Below are 17,741 nucleotides of genomic sequence, written 5' to 3' on the forward strand. Positions count from 1 at the left end.
TATCAAAAGCTTTCTCTTGATCGAATAGAAGCATGACTCCTTTTTCACCTCTACTTACTAGATATTATCAAAAGCTTTCTCTTGATCGAATAGAAGCATGACTTCTTTTTCACCTCTACTTACTAGATATTATCAAAAGCTTTCTCTTGATCGAATAGAAGCATGACTCCTTTTTCACCTCTACTTACTAGATATTATCAAAAGCTTTCTCTTGATCGAATAGAATCATGACTTCTTTTTCACCTCTACTTACTAGATATTATCAAAAGCTTTCTCTTGATCGAATAGAATCATGACTTCTTTTTCACCTCTACTTACTAGATATTATCAAAAGCTTTCTCTTGATCGAATAGAATCATGACTTCTTTTTCACCTCTACTTACTAGATATTATCAAAAGCTTTCTCTTGATCGAATAGAATCATGACTTCTTTTTCACCTCTACTTACTAGATATTATCAAAAGCTTTCTCTTGATCGAATAGAATCATGACTTCTTTTTCACCTCTACTTACTAGATATTATCAAAAGCTTTCTCTTGATCGAATAGAATCATGACTTCTTTTTCACCTCTACTTACTAGATATTATCAAAAGCTTTCTCTTGATCGAATAGAATCATGACTTCTTTTTCACCTCTACTTACTAGATATTATCAAAAGCTTTCTCTTGATCGAATAGAATCATGACTTCTTTTTCACCTCTACTTACTAGATATTATCAAAAGCTTTCTCTTGATCGAATAGAATCATGACTTCTTTTTCACCTCTACTTACTAGATATTATCAAAAGCTTTCTCTTGATCGAATAGAATCATGACTTCTTTTTCACCTCTACTTACTAGATATTATCAAAAGCTTTCTCTTGATCGAATAGAATCATGACTTCTTTTTCACCTCTACTTACTAGATATTATCAAAAGCTTTCTCTTGATCGAATAGAATCATGACTTCTTTTTCACCTCTACTTACTAGATATTATCAAAAGCTTTCTCTTGATCGAATAGAATCATGACTTCTTTTTCACCTCTACTTACTAGATATTATCAAAAGCTTTCTCTTGATCGAATAGAATCATGACTTCTTTTTCACCTCTACTTACTAGATATTATCAAAAGCTTTCTCTTGATCGAATAGAATCATGACTTCTTTTTCACCTCTACTTACTAGATATTCAATCACAGCCCCTATGGATAATGTATTATTTAATATATTGCGACCTTCCCCCCGCAGCTTTGATTAATGTCTATAATAGTTTCAATTCAGTTTTGTACTCTGTTAGTAATTATCTTGCTTAGTATCATGTAATCCGTATTTAGTAATGATATTGGTCTCCAGTTCTTTATACCATTTCTTTATCATATTCTGACAATTTCTTGTACTTTGTGTTTGTGATTAGTTTTTAATTTGTAATTAAATCTATATTTTGTGATGCGTATATTTGCAGTGGTCGAACCTGATGAATAGCGCTTTATTTGTTACATTCGAGTCTATTGAACGGAATTTCTATTGAAGTGTCAGGGAACTCACATAAATGACACTAAGGGATTTATATTTAGTGTCATAGAACTCTAAAATAATTGGCACAAAGGAATCTATATTGAAGTGTCAGAGAAATCACATAAATGGCACTAACGTATTTATATTTAGTGCCCTAGAACTCTCAGATAAATGACACTAAATGATTTATATTGAAGTGTCGTAGAACTCCAAATTAATTGACTTAAATAAATTTATATTGAACTGTCAGAGAACCTTCGCAAAAATGACACGAAGGGATGTATATTTAGTATCACTAAACTAAACTAAACTAAACTAAGGGATTTATAATGAGTATCATAGAAGTCACAATGAGTGTCATAGAACTCTCAATGAGTGTCATAGAACTCTCACATAAATGACACAAAGGGATATGTATTTAATGTAACAGAACTAAATGACGCTAAGGGATTTATACAGAAGTCACAGTGAGTGTCATTAAACTCACATAAATGATACAAAAGGACTTATTTATTTTCTTAGAACTCGCACACAAAATGGTACTGAGAAATTAAAATTGAGTATGAGAGAATCCTCACAAAAATGGTACTGAGGGATTAAAATTGAGTATGAGAGAATCCTCACATAAATGGTACTCAGGGATTGCAATTGAGTGTGAGAAAACCCTCTCAAAAATGGTACTAACGGATTACAATTGAGCGTGATAAATTTCTCACACGAATGGTACAAACGGATTACAATTGAGCGTGATAAATTTCTCACACGAATGGTACAAACTGATTACAACTGAGCGTGATAAATTTCTCACACAAATGGTACAAACTGATTACAATTAAATGATATAATTCGCACACTAACTACTTATTTTCTACTCTAAATGAGATAAGTGAAAACTGGTAGTAGATATCTCAAGACATAAATGGACGAAAAGCACGTTATCACAAAGTAGTTTAAGTAGTTTTATATTACCAAGTACACAAGTTTGTTACAAAGTAACATTACACTTTTGTTACAAAGTAACATTACACTTTATAAACGTCATTCATTCCCTGTTAAAATTTTGTATTGTAGGACACAGTATCACAATCGAATATAGAATAATTAATTTCTCGCAGTAACCTGTTCGCTTCTGTGTTTTGTTGTGTGTTTCGGTGGTCGTTTCGTTCGTAATATCCCATATAGGTTGGCCTTTTTGGTTATGAATGTTTCGTAGATTACTCTATAAAGCTTTAATTTAATAACACTTGATGTTACAAAATTCATCTGTTACAATCTAACTCATATTGGAGTTTGTCAATATTTTTTTTAATTAAAAAAACTACATTTTATGTGTATCGCCTAAAATTTCATTCCTATGTTTGTAACGAGATGTTTAATATGACATTGATGGGAATATTGTCGGTTGTGTTCCTGGCATATCTGTCATGCATTTACAGACTTCTAACGTTAATATAAATTACGACTATTTTATCTCCTAAAAATCAGGAGTCTTTAAAATGTTGTCTTGCACCAACCAATCAACTCCGGCCCCCCCCCCCCCCCCACATGGGCCGATCCAAAATGTTATTTGATCTGCCTGCGTGCCCTAATCCAGAGGTCGTTTAAAACTGGGAGCTCTACAATAGAGTCCTACCACTCACTATCATTAAAGAGTAACACTCACTATTATTAAAGAGTCCTGCCACTCACTATCATTAAAATTCTTACTTTTGTAGTCTTTTAATTCTTTTGGTGCAAATTGCCACGTGTCGACGTTCTTGTCACAATTGTGACAGAAGTAAACAAATTGTCAAAGTGGAAAGATCATAAACGAATAGGAGCATCGTTGAAGTCGGTTGATGTAAAGGCTGTAATAGTCGCATCATACACGAATAGGAGCATCGTTGAAGTCGGTTGATGTAAAGGCTATAATAGTCGCATCATACACGAATAGGAGCATCGTTGAAGTCGGTTGATGTAAAGGCTGTAATAGTCGCATCATACACGAATAGGAGCATCGTTGAAGTCGGTTGATGTAAAGGCTGTAATAGTCGCATCATACACGAATAGGAGCATCGTTGAAGTCGGTTGATGTAAAGGCTGTAATAGTCGGTTGATGTAAAGGCTGTAATAGTCGCATCTATTGGATGATTTTAGCAATACAGCGTTAACCCTTGGCCAAGTAACCCCTTGTTTCGCATGCCTTGCACTATTTTCTTCCATAAGCTGGAACATTTGGAGAGCAAATTAAAATTTCTTATTAATAATAATGATTCTTTCTTTGCTCTTGATAATGCCACACAAATCTTATTTTCAACACCTACAAAGCCGATCTTTCCATTTTTGTCGCTGCGAACTAGAGACAAGATGATAGTATCATTTTCTTCTCCCTGGTAATTGTCAACAACGGTGACACGAATCCCTTGAAAAACGTCTTTAGGCATGACATTTTTCAGACAATAAAGTTGTTCAGAATACAAGGTAAGAACGGTGATTTGGGAAGTTTTATAGCCCTGTTGGAGCAAGTACCTGCAAAAATATGCTGTAAACTCTGCTTCGTACGTGTTAGAATGACTTTTCGAATCGTCATCGTGCTGCTCTGGATATGTATGATTGATGAAATACACACAGGACGACACTCCCTTAATAGGTTCAAGATTTTGTACTGATTCATGATCTTGAAGATGATCGTAAATGTTAAGAACCAGGTCAGCTATCTGTGGTCTCATTTTATGCTGCAAGTGCAGACTATTCCATTCCATGCCGTTTTTAATCATAGCAGCTCCTGTCGTTGTCATCCCAATTACTGTGGCACGACGCAAAATGTCTTTATCCACTTGTATAAGGGCGTCTTTGCTTCGCTCGGCAGCACGATCATCATCTTCGGAATTTATTTTTTTCGAGAGATAGTCTTTGTAAAGGAAAATCCACCAGCGATAAGGGCACCATCTTTTGGTGTGAGACATTGTCCAGAGATTTTGTAATCTATCTGTTTCGGCACTATTTATCATATCTGTCAGACATAATTCGCGTCCGACATGATTCTTTATTTTTGTCTTCTGCTTTTCGTACTATTTCCCAATGCTCAGTTTTCATTTTGGCAGGTACTTTATCGATGTTTTCAATCGAAAGAGTGACAGCAGTTCGATACAGTAAATCATATTCGTCATCACGAAGAGACTTTGCCATGTCAGGTTTATCATAGGCAGTGACACAATTATCAAGAAGTCTCTCTGCCTGTATTACATCTACGTCGTTCACGACGACTATTTGATCCTCCATTTGCCTTTTGTGTCCACCATTTTCTTCCAATATGACATGAACTTTATCCATATCGAGTTGTCGTTCGTCTATCCTTAAGTTATGTTGCTCGAGATTGCAGCTTGGCATTTGGTTTTGGTCTTTTGTTTCTTTAGCTTCTGTTACTTGCAGGTTTGGAGCAACATTTCCCCGACCCAGCCATTCGACGATCACGGAATACTTATTCTGTATTTTTTTATAACCTGAGGATACCCGCAGAAGGTTTTTTTTTTAAACCATCAGTCAACTGCACATATGCCTTATCCATGAAGGGTTGAAGTAGATTCTCGTGATGAATTCCAGTCTCAGTCTCCCTTATTCTATTTTCAATGGCATCTAATCGTGTTTCTAATTAAAAAAAAACAACATTTATTTGCAATTTCTTTGTTTTCAAGAAGAATCTTATTTGTCATGTTATTTCTGAGTTGCTTTATTGAGCAGTCCTTCATCACGTTGCTGGAGCTACGACTTCCAACACGTACTATGTTCCCTTTGTGGAAATGAATGATTCCCTCGAGGAACTGGTCGAACGCGTGGTTTGTGTAGCAAACAGCTAACAATGGTCGATGATCACTATTAATGTCGTTTGAATCAATGCGCCATACATCTTCATTGTTGAGCAATGCCTTTACAATTTTCAGACCTATCTAAGTTTTCCCAGTGCCGGATGGTCCTTGTAAAATAACATATTCCTTTGTTAGTGCTGATATCAGCGACTCGTACGGAGAAGGATTCAGATGCAGAAGGTCAGCTGGCGGCCAACTGGATCTCTCCAATTTATTCACATCCTTTGCTGAGCTTAGAAATATACTCTAAGGAATACACAGTGATGTATTGCTCGGTTCGTTGTGCATTTCCCCGTTATGTCACCTATCCTCAAGATAACCCGTCAAGATGTAGAATCGTCGACTATTGTTTCAAGCATGCTCTTCAATCAATAAGGACGTTCCCCCTGTACCTCCTGAAAATTATTTTCAATTTTAGAGACCCAAAAGTGACTCCTAGAAATCTGAACGAAGCTTACATGTACACTGTCAAATTTAAAGAGTTAAAGCCTGAAGTACCACCAGAGAAAGAAGCGTGTTTAATTAGATATATAGGGAATCATTATTAGAGACAGTGAAACGACAGTGCCAAGTGAAACGAGAGTGCCCAGCCAAAGAAGACGATCGTTTGAGACCATTCCTGAATCACTACAATGTGAAGTCTCCTGTCTGTAGCGAGTTCAGAACGCCGGCATAATTATCACATTCAACAGTTATCGACAAAATTCAACAAGACAGGCAACTGAACAATGCATTTGACAAGACATATGGAAAATCTATTCTTCACATCACACTTTTCACCTCGCAGAGGTAGCGGACAAGGCTCAAAATTTTTATGAGTGGATGAACTTCAGAGTACCAAAGGAAGTATTGTCGAGATTGGTAATGGCAAAATCAGATGTGTTTAGTCCGAGCCATCGAGGTGGCTCGAACTTAGGCCTAGGAGAACTATACCACAGAATGCAAACGATCATGGAATAACATTAAACCAAAGAACAAGACTAAACAAGAAAAATGCAGATATTCGTTTGCAGTTAAAAGGCATTTCCAAAGTGACAGTGCTATTATTTCCTGAAATGTAAAAACTTCAAGTTACGTTGACATCTCGTTATTCCTTGAAAGTATACCCACAATTCGTTCGTGGAACTCTTGTGTTTGCTTTTCGCGCTTTAACGTGAACATCCCTAGTATCATTCTGACGTTTAATTCCCATAGACTGCTATAGTATTTGTCAATCATAATAGGAACTGGAAGTAGGTGTTGGTCAGTCGTTATAGGTGTTGGTAGTCAATCCAAATGGGAAACGGTCAGTCGCCATAGGCCTTTTCTCTGTCACAATATTTTTTCAGTTTTGTGTATCAAAAATACACACAGTTAATGAAACCAACTGCTCTAAAATAATAATAATAATAATAATAATAATAAGAAGAAGAAGAAGAAGAAGAAGAAAAAGAAGAATATATGCCAGCATTGTTCACTTTCAGAGAGATTAAATTAACGCTTTTTTATGGAATGACGGTATGTTACTTTATATCAGTTTTAGTGGCTGACTGGTCAACATTATATAAATTTACGAAACATATTATTGGGAAACCTCCTTATCACAGAAAGACATTTGTTTGTCGTTGATGACTTGATTTGCATGCAAAATCTTCACCAGAAGTATACGTACTAAGTTCTCCGCCAGAGTAGTAAAGTACGCACCACACTTTGTTCAAACTGAAATAATACCCAATTCATTTTCATGGAAACCCCTTTCCAGCACATAAAGAAAGACATAAATAATCATCCATGCGAACGAAAAATGAGACTGTTGTGTGTTTACTTTGACGTTAAAACCTATGTTAGTCACTTATATTTCGTGGCAGATGCTGGAGCAATCTAATATTCACAACAGTGTTCTACAAAAGGTTCATGACCTGTTTCCAACGTCACATGATGGATAACATGATGAACAGACAAAACAATTCAGAGTACGGTGACAGTAATGATGAACGGGAATAATTGCGGTTGATGGTCCTCTTCATTGTGTTAAAACCAGTTGATTAGACCGATATATTGGTTTGTCAACAAAGAATGACGCATTATCTTATTGTTCAAATAGTCATATTTATCTATCACGCGCCAGAGTGATGCGAGATAAAAATACGGGGAGATTGGGAAATACACTCTACCTATTGATATACGAAGTAACACACAATGAATAGTTTCGGCACAAAGCAAATTAGTAACAATTAGAAGACCCAGAGTATCAGTAAAGCAGTCCCATGCCTGCGGTACAGAATATAGCGCTCAGCCTGACCGGTGACAGGGAAGCCTACCACCCCGGGGACATAGTTTGCGGCGTTTGGGTAGTGGACGTATTGGAACCATTGACCATCCGGGCGGTCAGGCTGTCGATCCACGGTGCCGCTTACACCAAATGGAGTGGTGGTTACAAAAACAGGGAGGATTACATTGGATATGAAACTTTTGTTGGCATGATGACTACTGTCTTTGGAAAGAAAGGTATTGTTACACGCACACGGGTATTTACTTGACGGAGCGGTTGTCAAACCCTGGCGCGATTCTCGCTAGAAGTCATAAGTTTACCCCGACTTTCTAAAGACTTCCATACAACCTCAGTTGTAAATGAGAAAGCCCGACCTGTCCGTTCTATACCTAAATTTTCCTCTAATTAATGCAAGACCACTGATAAACCAAACTGCCAACTATCTATCAACCGTACATCTGCGTGTTTTGGCTTCATTATGTTTCCGTACCACCAACCGTTCACGCCTTAGAACATATATGAGTACTCCCTAACAATGGGAACTATTTTAACTCCGCCACCTTAGGCCAGTCAGTGTATGCTTTCCAGGCACATTTCACCGATATAACTGCACCATATTCGCCCACATGGCGACATAAACGGTGTCTGTCAAGTCCCTTTTTATTTATGCCCTTGTGTAATTTACCGGTTTAATACCGTAAGTACTGTCCTTGCAGTCACGCTACCAATGTATACCACTAGATTTTAATATGTACTATTTTACGACAGGGACATTCATTCGGTTTTGGTCGGAATTCACTACTAGTGAACCAGGACATCATGGAAACACACTAACACTTCACTCCGTGACGTTTGCTCCTATTAATTAGCTCATTAGTTTGGGCCAGGAATATTTCCATGGCGCCGAATTCCAATAATCTAACAAGTAATCACACAAATCTAAGAATTACTTAAAACGGGGCACTACAACCAAGTGCACATACTCTAAATTTACTACGGTATTAGAGTATTTCACATAACTTGGGCTTGCAGAGCCTGTGACAAAATACGTATGTCAATGCTAATGGTTCCATGTTCCGAACCTCCTCTGACCTTCTAGCCCCATCGCCGATCTCCATATATCTGTCGAAGGTCAAAAGACACTCTCATGGGTCTTTAAGGGTTTTCACCAATAAACACACACACACACACACACACACACACACACACACACACTAATACACATTTGTGGTGATATCCACCACTTTAGAAAGTTGCAGTTAGCCAGCTTATTTCAGCTCATTCCTGGTTAGTTGATAATATTAAATGATATTTAAGTACTTACAATAGTCTTTAATTATAAACCGTCATTTCTTTAATTACAGAAGTCATTTCTTTAATTATGGAAGTCATTTATTTAGTTATGAAAGTAATTTCTTTAATTACAGAAGTCATTTCTAAATATCATCTTTCTTTAATTCATAACCTTGGATATTAATGTAGAACTATATTTGATATGAAAAATATGCTCTCAATGATCAATATTAACAATATCTTAATATCACAAATTAAAATTCATTAACACTAATACATAATAATAAATATCAATAAATGAATAGGTGCTGTGAAAAAGAAAAAGCAAGAATCCAGTCCCAAAGAGAGCTTTAATGTCCCAAGTATTTATGGCGGCTTTAGACAAAGTGAAAGCAACATCTAAAATCCTATTTGAACAGTATCCGTCGGTCGGTAGCATCAAACGATTACTCGAAATCATTGTTCACCGATATTTTAGAACTTTTATAAATGAAAATTTATTTTGATTTTCCAACTGATTACAAATATTTTAAAAATAATTACTGAACACAAAATTTCAGAATATCAAGCTGTATGCTTTGCTTTCGATGTTTATACTTGAATAAAAATGCCTCGATAATCTTAAATGAACCGTTTTACAGTCATTATGATTTCATATTGTCACCGATGGGGTCCAGGCTTGATAACTCAGCGACATCATTAATATGCAATACTTTTCAAATGTTCAAGTCTTGGTAGCTTTAATAACACAGACAACGTTCATGTAAAATGGTACCTATAATATGTTAACAAACGGAATGGGTTGTAAATATAACGAAGAAATCCCCAATTTATATAAATCGAATTATCCCCCCCCCCCCATCCCGTATTATAGTTCATTAGCTAAAGGGTCAGTTTTCCTCCGTAGAATACTGACCCCTTAGTAGTTGAAAAGCGACACTCTGTCAATATTCTCCGTAAATAATGCCTCCTTGGTAGGTTTTCTGCTGTGGTCAATATTATACATTACACCCCCATACAGCGAGCATTTCTTTTCGGACTCCTAACAGAAAGTACATGCAGATACTCGCCTCAGATTCGCTTACAGCAATACTTCCGATTGTGTAGTCACATTCACTTTATGTAACAAGAACAGTTCCGAATAAAAATACAACTATTTCCTAAGTCTTTATACAATATATAGAAAGAGTATTAAGACAGAAATTCGAAACCCTTGGATGCGTATGAGATTTTCTGTTTCCAATCCAAATTATTTGCATATATTAATACCATTTCAAGCCATGTTCGTTAATGTAGAACTTTCTCTTCACTCTGGAAATTGTATAAATATCAAATAATAAATATTTGGATCACGCGAAATTTCAGTGTCATAGAAATAGTTCTAAATGAGGAACATACTTCGGCAGAAATATGACCAAAATCAATCACTGTCAGAAGGAAAAGTACTGAGCAAAGAAAACTCTTCGTAACAGGAAAATCGCCACATATGAAGTCAGTCTAACTGATCAATATTTAGAAGAATTTTTGAAGAAGAAATTAAGAAAGAAATCAATCGCTCTGCATTTCAGTAAATGAATCAGGTCCTGATGTTACCCTTCCAGCCGGTAGACATGCCTATACATTTCGATTCCTGCTTCCCTCCGGTCCCCTGCCATCGTCGTTTGAGGGCTATTACGGATCCATCAGGTACTGGTTAAAGTTGGAAATCGATCGTCCCTTGTTCCGGTTTAACATCAGACGGTTCAAACCAATTACTGTCCTGGACAAAATTGATATCAATGCTACCTTTTTTCAGGTATGGATATTTTGATATCAATACAGCTTATTGTCATGAATAAATATTTTATATCAGTGCCATTTTAAAATCTACTTACTGACAGATGTGGATATGTTCACTCATCATGCGAAAGACCCTAAAGTCATTGACAGTAATATTACAATAACAATATTTTATGAAATTATGTCAAATCGTATGTGAACATATATATATATATATATATATATATATATATATATATATATATATATATATATATATAGTATGTATGCTTCATCATTGTTATAACACGAGATGCATACATTTTCATTAGTAGGACATTAAGCTTGCACAAGAGAGAGAGAGAGGCAGACAGACAGATAGACAGACAGAGAGGTGAAAGCGAAAAAAATTTGTATGATATTTTGTACCATGTTTAAGTCATTTAGAAAACGGGCGAAAGTTTTAGTAAATATGTAAATACACGTAAATTATATATATAGTAGAAATAAAATATATTTATAGTACATACGCTATATATTGACTATACCGCTCGTTGTATACATTTTCATTAAAAGGAAACGGACCTTACCAATCACGCACTAATACTCATCTATTAACATTGTTTCAACAGACTCGTTTCCTTTTAATGACAACTTGATACATCTCATTCTCTGTATATCTCTCTCTCTCTCTCTCTCTCTCTCTCTCTCTCTCTCTATATATATATATATATATATATATATATATATATATATATATATATATATATATATATATATATATATATATATATATATATATATATATATACACACACACAGTTGTAAGTTAGTTTTTCTCTTCTAGAATCCTTGTCAGGCGGAAACGTCCGCTAAAATAAGCAAACTCCTTGGTCTTGGAGATTCAGGGACAGCCACACTTTCTGCTAGGACAAACAGGAATGCATACTGTCCAGGGGAGTTAATAATGTTGAATCGTAAGTCGTATGTATGTATGTATGTATGTATGTATGTATGTATGTATGTATGCATGCTTGTATGTGTGTATGTATGTATGTATGTATGTATGTGTATGTATGTATGTGTGTGCACGCCGGTTCATCTGGATTAGTTTACAATGATAAGGACAATGGCAATAGTTTATTGGTAACGTAGGCAATAGGTCCATAATACTAGTTACACAACAATATTGCAATGATGTAGAACGCTGAATTACAACCACATTTAACGTAGTGAGGTGAAAAAGAAAGAGAAAAAAAGGAAAATTCCAACACACATAATAGAGACATGCGGGAAGATGAAGCTGTGATCTTCCAAATGGGTAGAAAAATTATAGTTACTTGTACACTTGATCTATTCTGCGAAATGTTGAAAAGACGTATTGTGCAAGTTGAGATATGACATAGTTCTTCTACGTCATCAGATAATATAAAATTTCTTAACATGGGAGCTTTTTGCTAAAATTTCCTGATTTGATTATGTTTCTAAGATCTGCATAAAAAGGGCACCGTAAAACAAAGTGATATCCATCTTCCATTTGTCTTTTATCGCATATATATATATATATATATATATATATATATATATATATATATATATATATATATATATATATATATATATATATATATGTTGATTTCGGGGATGACATTATCCCATCCTTCCTCTATAGCTAAATCATGACCTAGCGGAGTGAAGTATTTTGCAGAGAAAACACGAGTTCATATTTTCCCATACAAACGCAGTAACCTTTTTATTATATGCTCATTTTATGTAACTACCTAAGGATTAACAAAAAAATACATTATAAGTGTAACAAGATAACCGGGTGGGATTTCGGATTTACAACATAACACTTTTGAATGTGACACAAAAACAATGCTTAATGATAAATTACTTGAATGAAAAAATAATTATGATTAATGCGTGCGTATATAATATCCAATTATTGGATCAATTAACATAACCTGCACGAACTAAATAATAAAAATACAAATAAATGACTTTACACATTACAAGCACAAGGGGTGGATGATTCACGGTGGTTTCACAATGAAAGAACGACGTGTTTTACTCAAATAGTAAAAACTGGTATTTTACTCATATAGTAAAAATGTATTCACTCAGATAGTGAAAATGATGAAAATAAAGGGACAGATGTACAAAATATCTGTAGAGTCCCAAACACACACTGGGTATTGCAAACCCCAAAGATTAGCCCACCGCTAAAATGACACATGTATGGAGTTACACACTCCGTCACCAGCACACTTGGCTACCTGTCATACTGGTCAATCAAGCAGTCAGTATTCCAGGATGGTCAATCAAGCAATCAGCGCCCACCCATCTCGGTCAGCAACGACCGATCACCTGCTACTTGACCAGCAACAATTTAATCAATTCTACGGCTGCTATGGTTCAGCTTCACAGTTGCTATGTTCAACTTCTATGGTTAGCTCTGCGGCTGGTACCACGTTGACTCAGATCACTCCGATAACTCTGATCACTTTGGTAACCTCTGATCACTTTGGTCACTCTATTCACCCTGGCCACCACTCCGATCACTCTGGTCAGCTGAAAATACATCTAACACCGTGTACTATGCATGCCATGGGCATATACGATAAAACGTAAAGACGTTTGTCGGTAAGCTACACATATTACATTATCGGCACAATAATTACAAAATACACAAGTTCAGAAGTGAAACTAATCGTGCCGTCAAGAATCATACGGTACTAAAGGTTTCTTAAAAATGCAGCTTTATATATTGCTAATATAAATCTCTTGCTAAGTCACAAATAAGAATAGAAAATATTTGCATGATACTACGTAAGGCAAAGTTACATAGAAAATTTACAAAAATAAACGTGGCGCTACAATAGTTATAACTTATACACAGTAAGTTAATAACTCACATACCTCTATAGCTGAAGATGTGCAAGTCCTTGAAGTATTTAGTGACACGTCTTAGCCCCACCCCAGCACATATAGCTCTTTAGGACATAGAAGTGACACCCTGGTTTTCCTAAAATGTGATGTGATGCGGGGTTTCACTGTCCTCCCATTTGGTATTAGTTGTATCGTTAAATAAGAATAACAATGATTGTATAATATAAGTGTAATTTCGTCAGGGTTACTCTTTGTTTCGTTCACTAAGTTAAGAAGCTAAAAGCTTGAGTGGTTATACTCTCTTCCCTTTGCCTGGGCTAGCTGTGGGCCGTATTTGTATCCTCCCTTGCTTCGAACTTAGGATATTACTATTCCCCCATAGATCTATTGAGTCCGGGTAGGGGTGGGGTCCTCTCCCTTAACTCCCATTGTTAAGTGTAACTGAGTGGCTTCACCAGAGTCATTTTGTCCTTGTGTCGTGCAAATAGTGAGTGCTTTGTTGTATAGTGTATCCTTTGTTGTTTGGACAGCTCTATCTAGATCAAATCTGTACTAGTTGTTTTCCTTATCTAAACCTATTGTGTGAAACGAAATTTGGAATAAATATATTTAAGCCAAATAAAAATATTTAGTGTTGAAAAATAAGGTGTCTAGATGCTTTTTTTTGTTCTGTTGGTGAGTGCATGTCCTGTGTTTGGTTATTTAGGATGGAGTTGATCGATATGCCTTGGCATATTGTTGTCCAATTACGTTGTTTTATTGTATGTATTATAATATTTGTGTTGTGCACCTTAGCGCCGAAACACGGGTTGAAATTATTAAACCCACGGGCGTGATAGAGAGCATGGGTTCTCTTATAAGTAGTTCGCAGTTTTTTTATGTTATGGAAGTATTGCGAAATTTGAATTCAAGTTGGATATTGTAAATTTTTATAAGAGTGTAAAATTTGAATGCCAGTTACAGAGCTCTCCCATGTAACCTCTCCTTCGAGTGCTCATCTGACCAATGGCTTGGTTATTTAGAGAGCCCTATCTTTGTTATTATTGGGAAAAGCATCTGCTGTAGTTCAAAGACCTCGTTGGGATGGCAAAAGTAGTGAATGGGGGCACCCTACGGACAATGGGAATTAGCATTAAAAACACCCCTGGGGCACTCTACGGACAATGGAAATTTAACATGGAGAAAAATCGTGGGGCACTGTACGGACAAGGGGATTTAACATGGGAATAAATCGTGGGTCACTCTACGGACAAGGGGAATTTAACATGGGGAATAGAGTTTGGGCTTGTTTAGGGACAAGGGGAATTTAACATGGGATTTTTTTTAAATTTAAAAATTTAAAAAAAGGGGTAGGCAATTCAAAGGCTATCTCTTTTCGAGATATATGGGGGCCCTGAAAAGGGCCTTTGGGTTTTCTTCTGCTTCTAATTTCTTCTTTTCCTCCACCAACTTCTTATTTTATCTCCAACACTCTTTCTCTTCTTTTTTTTCTCCTCCTCTTCTTTCTTCTCTTCCTCCTCTTCTTCTTTCTTCCTCTTCTCATTTTCCTCTTCTTTTTCAATTTTTTCGTTCCATGTTCTTATTCTTATCTTTTCCTCTTCATCCTCCTTCTCCTCCTTTATTTCCTTCATCACACCACTAATCTTGTCCTTTGCTTTTCTTAAATTGTTAATTTCCATCTTTACACGATGGGGACTATAGGAATAATGGTCTTCAACGAGTCTTATTAACATCTGTTCCATTATTCCTAAGTTGTCTAAAACGTCTTGCAAGGTTTGTATTTTGTCCATTTGGTTTGACGCCATCTTCTTTGTATTCTTTGCAGAATGGTTTGAACAACTAATACTGTGGGTTCTTATACGAAAAGCGCGAACGTGAAGGAAAACATCCCCCTAAAACATAAAATGGATCTTACCTAGATCATGACCCAACAACGCGCGGACGTGAAGGAAAACATCCCCCTACTTTCTCATTTCATATAATATAACCCTAACTATACTCTCCACATTTGCTAAGAAACCCATAATCTACTATTCACACAAACATACCTGAGCTCTTACAAACACAAACACACAAACACACAAACACATACCCTCACAATATCTTAAGAAAGAGTTAGTGTTTATTTTCACACTACTCTACCTACACACATTGGCAAATTAATAGTTATTTCTTTTCTAGAGTATTGGGTAGCCCTGAAAAGGGCTGTTTTGTTTGGAACTTCATGGACACCTGGTTAATGGTGGCACCTTCCAGGCCTGGCACCACATACACATCTTATCCCCCAGTTACTTTTTACCTTTTGGGGGGAGAGAGCAGAGGCAGGATATGTCGCTTCAGAATCCCAATTTTCACTCTCTGGGATTCTGAAATTTTTTCTTCTCTCCTTTTCCTCCTCCTCTTCTTTATATCTTCTCTCCTCCTCTTCTTTTTTTCTTCTTTCCTCCTCTCTTATCCTTCCCTCCTCGACAATGGCTTCAGCGGCCAGTTCATTTAATATGCGCCTGGCATATTCCAGATGCACATGAAGTTCCAACAGTTTCTCCAGTCTCGTGTTCATTTTTGGTGTTGATCAATCAACAAGGGTAGCTGGACTGCCGAACGAGTTTCAATTTATACTGAAAGCGCGGACGTGAAGGAAAACATCCCCCTAATAACATAAAATTCATCTTACCTAGATCATGACCAAAAAAAAAAACAACAACGCGCGGACCTAAAAGAAACACTCGCTCACTTTTTTATGCTACCCATCACTTCAATAGACTATCCACATACGCAAAGCAATCCAATCTAACCCCAAATATACACCTCAAACAGCCCAAAAAAACAAACATCATTTTAATCTACTATCCACACCAACCTACTTTATCACTTACAAACACAATCACACAAACACATACCCTAAAATATTTGTTAAAAAAAAGAGTTAGTGTTTATTTTCACACTACTCTACCTTCACACATTGGCAAATCGATCGTTATTTCTTTTCTAGAGTATTGGGTAGCCCTGAAAAGGGCTGTTTTTTTGTTTTTTTGTTATGGCATTCTTTTTAGTTTCTAAGAATGCGATGTCCTCTGAGGATAGACTTTCTGGCGATAGGTCTGCTTCTTCGGAAAGAGAAGAAGAATTCTTTGGTGTCGATACGACAATCGACAAAGCCTCTGTCAGCTTCAGGTTGCTGCTGTTGCTGTTGTTGCTGCTGTTGCTGCTGTTGCTGCTGTCTCTGAAGTCTGTACTTCTCTGTCCATTCTTCTTTCTCCCTGTTCATTTCTTCTCTGAAGAGCTCTTCTATCAGGTCTTCAGTGATTTTTAACATTCTCACATTCTCTATTTCTTCTGGTTTCGGTATCAGACTGTGTCTGACCCTATGCAAATTCACGTAGGCTTCGTTGAGCTTAGCTAGTTTGGAGCACATCTTCTTAGGAGGATGAGTCGACAATGGATGGCTAGACTGGGAACAACCCGGTTCTTAAAGTTAAAGCGCGGACGTGAAGGAAAACATCCCCCACACGGTTTTCGAGCCGCAACGTTCATGAGAGGGATAGTAAGAAATGAAAGAGCATCAATCCAACATTCTTATAGCTAAACAAAAGACAAAGGCATTTTTTTCTAAACACAACATTTTTTATTCAAAAATCACTTAACACTAACTAACAACAACATTTTTAACAATAATCCAACACTATAACATCAAACAATTTTTTTCAAATACAATCTACTTTAAACAGGGCTGACAACGTTGTGAATGAAATTGTGATTTCCACTGTTGGAAATCATTAGGCCATTGATGGACACTACGTTTCCTAGCTTGAGACAAAAGATAAGCATAATGGTCACAGAACCATCGATCTACTTTCACATCGTTTCTAGCAGAAGAACGAGGATCGAAATGAGTCACTAAATGTTCTAAGGAATAGCCCAGGCTGCGATGATGCAGAAAATACACACAGTACTGTCCACACACCAAGGAATCTGTGCCTTGTAATTTCACATTATTGAATCGGGTGGTCTGAGCATTTCTTCTCATAAAGTCGATGATATCGTCTTCCAAAGGGGGCAATCCGTACGAATCGAAATATTCCACACATCCTTCTTGAGGAAAGTAAACGGCTACCCAGTGGGTTCCTGGGAGATGACTATCGTCCGTGTTGATCACGTAAGCTTGATGGTCTTTAGGTTTGCGATGAGGGAGTTCATCTTTAGCAC

The 17,741-nt window shown here is 36.5% G+C and overlaps 1 protein-coding gene across 1 annotated transcript in view; it reads left to right on the forward strand.

The window, feature by feature from the left end:
• The first annotated feature begins 7,450 nt into the window (after positions 1–7,450).
• Positions 7,451–17,741, forward strand: part of LOC149769839 (uncharacterized) — a 51,122-nt gene continuing 40,831 nt past the window's right edge. Inside the window, exons 1-3 of the mRNA XM_089949754.1 lie at positions 7,451–7,828; positions 10,454–10,680; positions 11,491–11,620. Coding sequence (XP_089805880.1) covers positions 7,588–7,828; positions 10,454–10,680; positions 11,491–11,620 — 598 coding nt within the window. The 5' untranslated portion in view covers positions 7,451–7,587. The remainder of the gene's footprint in view (positions 7,829–10,453; positions 10,681–11,490; positions 11,621–17,741) is intronic.

Source organism: Sinohyriopsis cumingii, unplaced genomic scaffold, assembly GCF_028554795.1.
Source record: "Sinohyriopsis cumingii isolate HCF-2022 unplaced genomic scaffold, ASM2855479v2 utg003239l, whole genome shotgun sequence".
NCBI lineage: Eukaryota > Metazoa > Mollusca > Bivalvia > Unionida > Unionidae > Sinohyriopsis > Sinohyriopsis cumingii.